The sequence below is a fragment of the Aspergillus tubingensis genome (assembly GCF_013340325.1).
Source record: "Aspergillus tubingensis WU-2223L DNA, scaffold_9, whole genome shotgun sequence".
In the NCBI taxonomy this organism is placed as follows: Eukaryota; Fungi; Ascomycota; class Eurotiomycetes; order Eurotiales; family Aspergillaceae; genus Aspergillus; species Aspergillus tubingensis.
In genome coordinates, this window is record NW_023336283.1 from 1,788,733 (window position 1) to 1,800,737 (window position 12,005).

Sequence of the window (12,005 nt, forward strand, 5' to 3'; positions counted from 1 at the left end):
TACCCATTACACCCGATCAACAATCTCATCCTCCCAACACCCACCACCACCACCACCACTAGTAGTACTACCAGTACCACCACCCCCATCCAACCAAACCCCATACTCCTCCCAAAGCTCCAAAACCCCCCTCCCAAAAAGCCCCTCCCAGAACCCATCCACATACCCGACCCTCAACAACCGATCATTCAACATCCCGACAGCCCCCTTACCCACCTTAACATCCTCCAACCAAGCCAAAAAGTACGCTGTATGCTGATATCCTTCATCCCACTTATCCGCTCTCTCCTTCGCCGACGCGGGCCGCTTCCAATGCGGCGGTTCCAGGCCCGCTTTCAGGCGCACAAAGTCCGCGATTCCTTCGATGAGGCCGCCGGGGGGGTTTGGGGAATTAGGAGAATCTGGGGGCGCGGTGTGCTGGTAGCAGTGGACGAGTTCGTGGGTGAGCACGCCGGTTAGTTCGGCGGTAGGGTTGGGATTGTTGCCGTTGGTGGTGATGGTTTCGATGTATGATAGTGATAGGTGGATTTCTTTGTGGTCGTTGTCAAGCTCGGTGCCGGTGGTGTAGGCTACGCCGGAGATGGCGCGGAGGAGGAGCGTTATGGAGCGGGTTGGGGGTGGGGTGGGGTGGAATGTTGGTTGTTCCTGTTGGGGAGGGGTGTATAGGTGTTGAATTATGGTTGTGAGGGCCGTGGTGAGTGTGGAGGTTAGGTCCGGGAGGAGGGTTAGGAAGGTCTTTGAGGCTGGGTGGCGGAGGTCGTTGATTTGGAGGCGGAGGGTTGGTTGGGGGATAGTGGGCTGGTCTTGGGGGGGAGGTGGGTTGGAGTTGGAGCTGGGTGGTGAAGATGAAGGTGGTGGTTGTTGTGGTTGTTGTTGCGGTGGGAGTGGTGAGGGTGTAGCTTGGGGTGTGGAGGTTGACATTGTTCAATGGGTGTTGTATAATTAGTAGTAGTGTATGGATTATCTATAGGATGAAGAGGGGATGGCAATGTAGTAGAAGCTGAAATAATCTAAGACGGAGGATTACTACATCGCTTATAGCAAGGTTGAAGGCTTGAAGCATGGCGTCGTCTAGTCAGTAGCGCATGCAGCATAGCCGCCGCAGGGGTCGCGGAAGCCCACCCAATCAAGCGCAGACCAGACTATGGACAATTCATCGCGGTGAAGAAACCCGAATTAAAGTTGATCAATCGATGCTTGACGCGAGCAGCCCCTCCACCGACCGTCAGGTTCGCTTGTTGCATCGCGCTTGCGCGCGCGCACTGTGACACACCAAGGCTGGTCCAAGTGCCCGCCGTCTTTTTTGGAGTGATCCACCGCGCGGCGCGGCGATCGAGTGGAGTTACTGCAGTCTAATTTAAATCCACTTGCAGTGTGACTGGCTGTGGTATGTGATTAGTTTCAAAAGCAGGATTTAACCTATTTAATATTGTTCATTGTTCTGAATTTTATCGATATTGTGGTCTCAAGGCTAGAGTCTCTGTAGTATTTGGCGTCTAGTAGTGGTGAGTAGTAATGGTACAGTAATCATTGATGACTCACCTTCAGTGTTTGGTTGCTCGGGCTGCGGGTGTTTACTATTACTACTACTAGTAGTTGTGATTATATATTTTCAGGGGGGAGGAAAAGAGCAAAAGGAACACGTCGGCGCAATTTCAGACTCGGTCGCGTAAAGCAATTACTGCCCAACGCGCCTTTTACTCCGAATCTGATGTGTTATTTTAAATTACCAGTCATAAAGAATAGTCTACTGCTATTCTCGAATCTAATAGAACGTACTAGTATCATGTATGCTAGGTTGAAGCACTGTCTTGGCCGTGGAGTTAACTATCGATAAGACTGCATCCGAAAATGAATCTATCCCCACGGTCCACCTTTAGTTAAGAGGTCACCCACACCTTCCGTTAATAAAACAAGGGGAGAAAGGAAAAAAGGGGGTAGATGAGAGGGATACTAGTAGTACTACGCGTAGTGCGGCGGAGAACCAAGAATCAGGGCAGATGAAGAAGAAGAAGGAAAAAAAAAGGGGGGAAGAAAATAGAATCATAGAATTAATGAGACTCAGAACAACCATAATTCACTTAAAGCAGAACTCCAGTTCGTCAACAACAAGTTGGGCAGCTGCCATAACAACAATCAATTCGTGGCTGCAGACGAAAAAGTTCCAGTTCCCCCACTTGTTTACCCAAAACGGGGTGAATCATTGCGGGTAAACAAAGCGAAGAGAAAAAAAATATTAAAAAAGAAGATTCAGGGACAGCGCGCCGCCCGATCATCGACCACCCCTCATTTTTGCGATCATCCAACGAAACCAAACCACCCACATCTCTCCATGCATTACTATTCTGTAACACTCTGCACTTTGATATATACCCCTACATACCGATCGCCTCGCTGTCATCCTTTGAAGTGAACCAGTCTGGTGGAGTCGCGTCGGCCCGATAAGCGAAACAGGCGCGGCGATAAGCGCTGAGAAGTTTCCCCGTCACTGCGTCACTTTGCAACCCTCGTCGCTACCTCATCCTCCTTCTCCTTCCAGATCAGAGCTCATATTGTAACAACTCCCTCCCTCCCTGCCTGCCTCCCCCATTCGCCTTCTCCGTCATCCTTCTCATCGCGACTACCCAATATAGCAGGTATGTGCACTTTCCTCAGCGCCATCATGTTGTTGTTGGCTTATGGACTCCCCCCGATCTCCCCCCTCTTCTCTTCTCTTCTTCTTCTCTACAACACCTGTCTACTACAAACTTCTCTCCCATACCACGTTTTGTCAAATCGAACTTCAACACTCTCACGCTCTTAAACCCGCATCTGTTTTCTTTGAATTTGCCTTTTAGAGAAGAAAAGAAGAAAAAAATTGTTTCGTTGTTCTGTTGTTCTGTTCTGTTTCTATCATTCTAAGCTGTTTCTTTGTGAGGTTGAGTACTGCTTCTAACAATGAAATTCAGATTCGAACTCACTCTCGGCACCGCCGAGCTCAGCTTTGTGGTTGTCTTTCTTGCGTTGTTCGGTGTTTACTGGCTGATCCTGTTTGCTTTTTGCTTTCTGTCTGTTTTTCTCTTGATTGAAACATATGCATCCAGTGTAAAGGACTGGTTTGCAAGAATGGACTCAAAGGCTACTGAGTTGGTAGCCACTTTGAAGAATTTGAATCTGGCTATAGATGCCAAGGTCAGCTTTTTGAATTCTGTCAAGTCGGACATCAAACAGAAAAATGTCCCCGAGAGCGCAATACCATCGATCTTTGATGCGTTGCGTTTGTCACTTGCCTCTTCCCATCAGACACTTCTGTCTGCTGGTTTCTCCACGATGGGTCACTTTTTGAAGCGACTGTTCATTCAGGAACAGCATGGTATAGTTGCTTCGCAGGCTCGCCACCTTTACCCGGTGCTCTTGGAACGACTGGGCGATCACAAGGAGCGAGTCAGAGCACAGGCGGCTCAAGCGTTCACAGACTTCTGGCCTGCAGCTAGCCATGAAGTTGAACAACATGTGCTGGGAACGGCCCTTGTCGGCAAAAACAACAGAGCTAGGGAAATGAGCATGATCTGGCTAGCTAATGTAAGTCTCACTCCTATCGATCCTGAACAAAGCTGACCGAACTCCGCTGGCAGATGGCTAAGCAATACGGCTTGCTCTTCCGTCCATATGTCCCTAGTCTTGTGGCATGTCTCGAGGACGCCGATAGTGCCGTCAGAGATACAGCCAAGGCGACCATTGTCGAGCTGTTCCAGTAAGTTTCGTTGGTCTTCTCCTCAAGCCTCTGCCGCTAACTTGACTTAGGAATGCACCCGCACATGCGAAGGCAGATCTCAAAAAGCAATTGAGTGAACTCAATGTTAGAAAGTCTATTGTCAGCATCATTCTGACGAATCTTGGCCTTGAATCGGATGAACCTGATCATCTTTCACGACCGGCCTCGCGTATTGACCAGAGACCGGTCTCACGTGTTGATCAGAGACCAGCCTCACGTGTTGATCAGAGACCAGCTTCACGTGTTGACCAGAGACCAGCCTCACGTGTTGATCAAAGACCGACCTTGCGAATTGAACAGGGACCGAGCTCGCGTGATGAACAGAAACCAGCCTCGCGGATTGACCAGGGACCGATCTCGCGTGTTGAGCAGAAAACGGCCTCACGCATTGAGCAGAAACCAGTCTCACGTGTCGAGCAGAAAACGGCCTCACGTATTGAGCAGAGACCGGCCTCGCGTGTTGATCAGAGACCAGCCTCGCGTGTTGACCAGAGACCAACCTTGCGAATTGATCAGAGACCGGCCTCTCGCGTCGACACCGTCACTCAAGACAGTCTCATCAGACCGGCTAGTCAGTCTGGCACACGGCCAGTAGAGCCTACTCCTTCCGATGTGGAACCAATCATTGTTTCATCCGCTCGGGAAATTGATGAATTCGTGCGTTTGATGACACCATATTTTGAAGGACGTGAGTCCGAAGATAACTGGGTGCATCGTGAAAAAAGTGTCATTACTTTACGCCGACTTACGCATGGTAATGCGCCCCATGCATACTCTCAGACTTTTGTCGCTGCTATCAAGTCGATTTTGGATGGCATTTTCAAGGTCGTGAACTCTCTACGAACTACTATGGGAACAAACGGATGTCTGCTCATTCAAGATCTCGCCCGAAAGTGTGGCCCTAGAATCGATCCGATGATGGAGATCATCCTGCAAAATCTCATCAAACTCTGCGCCGGTATGAAGAAAATAACGGCCGATAATGGGAATCTGACCGTTGACACTGTTATTGGAAACGTGTCTTACACTCATCGAATTCTTCAGCATGTCTACGCCGCTTCCCAAGACAAAAACGTCCAGTTGCGTCTGTTCTCAGCTGGATGGTACATCACTCTCATCAATAAACAGGCTGGTCACAAGTCCTCCATTGAACACGGCGGTGGAACCGAGCTCATCGAGAGAAGTCTGAAGAAAGGACTCGGTGATGCTAATCCTGGTGTTCGTGAGGCAATGAGGAAGACTTTCTGGACATACCACAGCGTCTGGCCTCAGAAAGCCAAATTGTGAGTTTCCACTTTCATGCTGTTCTGTGACCTTGGTGAATATCTTGGCTAACGGACTACAGTATCATGTCGGACCTTGACTCCAAGTCACGGTCGCTATTGGAGAAAGATCCTGCTAACCCGGCTGCTGGCAACAAGCAAACTGCAGACCGACATGCTTCGAAATCTTCTGCAACATCTCAAAAAGCCCCTACAAGCAGCACCAACGTTATTCCGGGAAGAAGTGCATTGAAACAGGCGATCGCAGCGCAGAAGAAAGCACACCTTGCACCAAAAACTGCTATGACCCCACGGCCTGAGTCGGCTCCTCAGGTCTCATCTTTGTCCTCCGCACCCATGCGGCCCATGGGGAAGAGCCGACGGCTTGAGCCGACGCGCCCGGCCACGCCAGATCAGAAGGAACCTGTAGAGAAGACGACAAATCAGGTCGTCATTTACGAAGACACGAAGGAAAAGAACGATGAAGTTGCGGATGAAGCCGAAGAGCGGTCTGTCAGCATAACTTCCACTGTTGTACACCATCCTATCGTAGTGGCAGACCCTCTGAGACTGCGCGAGATCCCTTTGCCCAAACCATCGTCCCCTATTGCGAAGGGCAATGAAAACTCTGTTCCGAAAGAGACAAAACCACCTACCACTCCGTCAGTCCCTCGTGATGCACCGAAAAACAATGCTCTAGAGGAACTGTCGAAAAATGAGCCAGACCATCGTGACAATAGGTCACCACAGACATCTATGCCACGTCTTCCTTCGTTACATGTGCCGCGCACACGTCCCTCTACCGGACCGAGTAACGACACGGCGACGCATCGCTGTCCTAAGTTTGAGGCAGCACAAAAACGCTTCGAGGAGAGACGTCGAAGCATTAGTCCCCGCTCCAAGGACCCAATGAAAGCGAGACAGACTCTTGAGAAGGGAATCCCCAGGATTCACTCTAAGAGTATGGACATTCATGGGTACCACAAATTGCAGGGGCTAATTGAATTTCACGATAGGCTTTTTGACGACGAAGAACAGTACTCCGAGCTCCTAGATGCCCTCTTGGGCGAACTCGAGAGAGCACCAGACGAAAAGCAGCAATACTTCGGGCGCCCGCTTGACCCCAAAGCGCAGGTGCTTATAACAGTGCGTTACACGTTCAGACATATGAAACGACTTGTGGACAATGGTGGGTCCACGATGTCGTTGGGGGAGTATGCATCTCGTATAATCAAATCCATCATCAGAGCTAGGAAAAATTACGACACTACTTGCTATATGGCGATAGTATTGAATGAGACCGCGGAGGAGATGGTGAGCGCGGCAGAGTTTGGGGACATTGTTAAGGCTGTCGTGGACGTTGTCTCTGCGGAGGAAGCGTCGCTTAACGACCGTGCCATTCTTATGGTGTTCAACATTCTTACGGATATCCTGCGTCAGATGACCTCTCGTGCAGCTCGCTTCCCTATGGATGTCCTGGAGAGGCTGGGTGATCTCGCTAGCAAGTTTCTAACATCAGAGCAAGCGAACATCCGGCAAAAAGTGACTCAGCTGTGTGTACACTTGCATACAATGACTGCCGATGATGAGAAATTTTGGAAAATCATTGGTCAGGTCTCTGAGAACACTCGGAACTTACTCCTATATTTCATTGCTATGGAGCAGTTGTGAACAAAGCGTACTCTGTGTTGTATTATTAGCATCGCCATTATTAGCATCGTTTTTGTCAGCATCGTTATTGTTAGGAACCAATCCGTTATTGATAGGACTCAATGAATCATATTAATATCTTTGATGGATATCATTATGCACTGTGCAAAAACTGAGTTGCGCCCTCATCTCCCCAAGAAATGAGACTGTAAACGTCAGTCTCTTCTCATTGTACTGTTTCGCATGTCATATCTTCTCAACTCCCCAGGCTTCCTGCAAACTTCCTCCACTCTCCTCCCGTGTCTTGCTCTTACACCACCTAGCTTCGCGTTGTAATGTTTTCCTTTGGCTATTGGATTGTCTGCTCTACATCATGTACACCTCCTGGCGCAGTGGAGAACGAGCCCTCTTCTCTTCCCTTCGTCTCTACAACAACCCTCTCTTAATTAGGAAGTCACAAAGTCTTCCAAGTCTCTTTGAACTCCCCCAAACCGATAACACTCTCGAGTACATTGCTTGCTTGTTTCCCACCCCAGCACCCCCTAGGAGCAATCTTAGAGGGGATGTGCATTGTGAGCCGCTGGGCTCGGATTCATTTCTTTGCCGGATGGTGAGCGGCCTTGACGACACCTCTTCGTTGTGTTTTGCAAAGTATATGTTGACAGGATCCCATCCCGTCTAAAAGCAGTGTTGATGTTACCTTCGCAAGTGCAGAGCTGGCATTCTGGTCAATTTTGATATCTTTTGTATGGTTTGCAAGATCGTCTCGAACTTGCAAAGGCCTGTGTGCTTTCCTTGGAGAAAACCCTCTTTTTTCTTCCTTCATCATTTTGCCCCCTCCTGTCTAGACCATCTTCTTTCTATACTTACCTGAACCCATATGTAAAGTCACAGATCTCTAAGGAGTGTTTTACCACTCTCAAAACAACTTGCTTATGTTGTTGGACTGTTTGTAAGACCAACTTATGAGCGTCCGGGGCTTTTCCCAACACTCGCCTCCCCTCTCCTCTTCGACTGGGTGCACCCCGATCTGGGGTGTTAGCTAAGGTATATGGTGTCAGACATATCAACGGAAAACGTCTCTAACGGCTTAAGATGCAGCCAGTCTTTTATGGGTGTTTTATTCAGGCTGGACCGATGTTATTTACAAGAAAAGGCGATGAGGAATCAAGAAGACGAGAGTATGCTCGATGCATCAAAGGCGAAGATGCCCGCTCGCTGCATCTTCTCCTCTCCCTACACAACTCTCACAAATCGCATGCTCATAACTTTCACACAACTCTTCAACACTACCCTTGCTTGCTCTTTGTAAAGAGATACCCCTATTAAATAATAATAATTAAAAAAAAAAAAAAAGGACCCTGAGGGCGAAACCGAGCTTGTCTAAGCTGAGTGTTACTTCGAACCTGCATTCCATCATGATTAGAAGAGTAATGGGCAAGAGGAACTGCGAACAGAAAAACAGGGCGAACGTGAAGAAACATATTATGACGAAGAAAAGAGAAGCGCGAGATAGTATAGATGACAAAAAGAAAGGAGGTGCTCACAGGAAGGTTTGAAACAAGCATGATCTTGTTCTGATCGAACGCTATCCCCTTTGATTCGGATCGAAGCAGATGTGGTGTCATGACCTTGGATGCTACCAACTCGGTTAGCCTTCGGTTCCATTCTTGCAAATCAGTCGTTTACACTGGATGCATAGGGTTCGATCAGAAGGAAGACGAACAAAATGCAGAAAGCAAACAAAACAAGAAGTGAACCAAGCTCAGCCATCTTACATGCTAGCTATGCAGGTGCTTCCCATTGTCACGTCGAATGAAGTTTAGAAGACAGCATTGTTGGAAGGCGTTTTCTGATTATCTTCTTCACTTTCAATGTCCAGGGCCCGTACTTGCGTTTGTTCAGCGCAGGGCGCTAAATGTTTCCAGATCGGTACAATCGCGTTCTCCGGAACACATTTCTGCTTTATGTCGGACTTCATCGAATTCAGAAGACTGACCTTGGCATCGATCGCCAAGTTCATATTTCTTAGCACATCTAGCAGTTCAACTGCCTTCGGCTCCATTTTCTCGTACAAGGCTTTCACTTTAGGGATTTGTGTTTCAAAAAAGACATAAAACGAAACAAACAACAAGCCAAACAAAAGGAGACGAAATACACCAAGGAAAATTAGGAGGCGCTGCCGCCAAACCGGCGTCCGCTCATATGCCACACCGACCCTGTTTCTCAACTCAAGTGGTTGAGAAACACAATGGAAGTGACGCTTTAAAAGACAAAGCATTTCACCAAGGCCTTTGCAGGTCTCCATGAGACTCACGGTGTGGCATGAGCGGACGCCGGTGTGCAGGCAACCTGGCGAAAGTGGTGGCAGCGCCTCCCCATTGTATCCGGGACCCAAGCCATACAGCCTAGAATGGCTGTAGGCGCCCACTGGAAGTGGGGGGTCCCATCAGGCGAGAAGGGGTACCCAGGCAAATGTGCCGAGTGAAGCCACCGGAACACGCCAGGGAGATGATAGGAACACACCAGCGACCTAAGAAGGAATTTGCAAACATTAGCCATGCAGTTCGATCTAGTAGAAAAGAAAGATCAATTCACTCAACTGAGTCACCAGTCACTTGGTGGCCATCAAACAAGCCATAGTAGATGCCACATGTAGAAGGGTAAGATGGATAGAAGCATAGACTGGGAGAAGATAGAGAATGATGCAGGGTAGTAAGTTGTTCACCGGGAAGGAAATGGCGAAGACGGAATTTACTAAAGGAAGCAACTACACACACGTGGAGGCAAGTGCGTATCATTGGTAAGTGAATACGGTAGTAGAGACGTGTTGGATATGATGTAAGAATACGATACGCGAATCCGCGGCTACGCGTCAGATCAGGCGATACATCATAGTGAATGCTTGAACACAACAACAGATTGTCGCTTGTCCCTTACATTACTCTGGTCGATCGTCTGGGCGAGAATGCCCAGAGGGTCAAACACGCAGGAACTATCTAATCAGATCTGCATCTAATCAGATTCACCAACCGCAGGGGCACACGCCAGTCGGACTCAGGGGGGAATTGTTGATTGATCAGATTAGATAAAGGAAATTGGAACCAAGGCTGACTACGGAGTACATAGTCGCACTAGCAGAATAGAACTATGTCATATTTCGGCCCCCCCCCCTAGAATCAGAAATAGAAACGAGAAAACTGACCAGTGTGCAAAATAAATAGTCAGGAGGTACGAGCGGAAATTACTGGTGGTGCCCGACGGATGGGGGTTACTTAAATGAGAACTGGGAGGAACACGCCGCGCCATCTGATAACTTGGACTACTCCATCGGCAAACCCCATCAGAAGTGGGATTGTGGATAAGTTCTGGTTAGTATTTTACTTATTTTGGGATAGGACGGACGCTACATAATTCTAGAATCATGGAACGCTGCGTAGCAAGTTTTTGTGCAATTTAAATAGATTGTAGTGTCTTGTAGTCTGATATTGCTATGGTATAGATACATGATACTTATTGAGTTCGCGGGACTTGACTGCTACAGCGGAATGCTGTCTTGTTTCAGGTCTGCGTTGAACGGGTAACACAACAGTGTTGCAGACTTGCAGTGGTCATGCCTGCCCGAGCGGGGCAGAAAGAGTCATAATACTGGTGGGGGTGGAAATTCAATACACAATTTGCATTTGTGGATTTGACCTATGAAGTAACCCAAAAATGGTGTTATACCGGGGGGAACCGACCTATGAAGGTTTCATGTGAGAGTTCGTGAGAGAAGATGGAGATGTACACCGCAGGGTAGGAGAAGAAGGAAGAAGACGGCAGAAGATGAGAAAAATTTCCCGCGGCGGCACCAGAATAGGCAGGTGATTGGGCTGCGGGTCTGCAGGTTATGGAGCGAACCTCGACAACAGAGTTATCAGATGAGCCCGACGACATGTCGATCCATCCAGCCATGTCCCACGCCCAGATCCTTAGCGCTTGTTGCCTCGTTTTCAGTTCCAGTTGAGTTTGATTCCTGCATATCACACAACGAGACCCTTTATTCTAATTTGTTTTTATTTATTTATTTATTCATTCTTTGGTTCTTGGTGCTTTTGTTGTGTATAATAAACCATTGAAGATGAGCACCTGCCCTTTCAGCTATGAGGATTTGTAGTTGGAAGACATAGTTTAGCTGCCGAACAGTTCAAAATGTACCCTCGGTACTCGGTACACCCTAGTCGATATATTTTCTTTTTTGTTTTTTTGGTGGGTTCCTTAGATTAAAAGACGATCATAAGCGTTAGATGACTAGGCAGTGTAGACTAGTATAGCCTCGGTTAGTACTTTTCCTTAGTGTTACACAGATCCCAGGAACCGCCGAACTGGCCTCCCACTTTGGCTCCACTGCGTGTGCAACAAAAACATCCAATGATTGATCTTCCCCGTCGTTTCTCAATGAAAGCCGTGGGTTTACAATACAACGGCAGTCCGGTGTTTGCCGCAATTGCTCACACCCGCATTACATCGTATTGGGATCGATTGTCTGCAGTACTAACTAGTACTTGTTGAGTTTACATGTGTCCACTGGGTGAAAATCAGGCCATTACTGGGTCACTGTCCGGCTCCTCGTCTTCCCTCTTTCCCTGTCGAGTGACGATCAATACCTCTTTCTTTGGTACAATTCTCCCTTCGTAGGTTTGATCTTCTCCGCTCAGTCACCAGCTGGAACGGGACCCTCTTTTCCGATGGTGGATGCTTTTGGGGGTTAACGGATTTCTCTTACTCATGGCTTTCCCCTCCACTGACTGGCCTTTGAACTCAAGCACACCATGGAGTCAACTGCAGCTCAGCCCCAAGTCTTAGCTCTTCAAAGGGCCGCAACCGGAGCAATAATGATGAGCAATTCGGGTCTTGAAGTTTAGTGTGTTCCTGCTCTGTACGAACTATGCTAGCTCCTTTTCTCTATTTTTTTTTTTCTTGGTGGACTCATTCTCTCTTTAAACTCTCGACCCCCTTCTTTTTTTCCCCTCCGCTTTCTCCAGATCTGGTGAACCATTCATTCGAATAGAATATCGTCGATATTGGCGGGGATGCTTTTTGGGGGGCGTCTGTCTGAGTGTATCGGTTCACTCTTGCCTCATTGCCGGTCGATCGTTTTGAGGGCATTCCGACTCATCCCTCTCCAATTGAGGGACTCTGGAGCACCAGCGCCCTGGCTTCCCGTGCGCCTCTTTCGTTGACACATTGCAACTGAAGTTTGAAGTCGCGATAGGGCCTGTCATATAACCGGATTTATACTTTTCTGTTCGAACCTTGCCCTGCCGCCCCCCCGAGACTGCGTACACTTATAAGCTACA

At 48.3% G+C, this 12,005-nt stretch overlaps 2 protein-coding genes across 2 annotated transcripts; one reads left to right on the plus strand and one right to left on the minus strand.

The window, feature by feature from the left end:
- Positions 1–6: 6 nt before the first annotated feature.
- On the minus strand, positions 7–921 carry AtWU_08665 (basic secretory family protein; the record flags this gene model as incomplete). Its single annotated transcript, XM_035503773.1, has 1 exon — positions 7–921. One exon carries the CDS (start codon positions 919–921, stop codon positions 7–9), a length of 915 nt encoding a protein of 304 aa, XP_035359666.1.
- A 2,016-nt stretch (positions 922–2,937) lies between these two features.
- On the plus strand, positions 2,938–6,687 carry AtWU_08666 (uncharacterized protein; the record flags this gene model as incomplete). The annotated part of the gene is made up of 4 exons (XM_035503774.1): positions 2,938–3,561; positions 3,615–3,733; positions 3,784–5,037; positions 5,100–6,687. The coding sequence occupies 4 exons, from the start codon at positions 2,938–2,940 to the stop codon at positions 6,685–6,687; spliced, it is 3,585 nt and encodes a 1,194-aa protein (XP_035359667.1).
- Between the last annotated feature and the right edge of the window lie 5,318 nt (positions 6,688–12,005).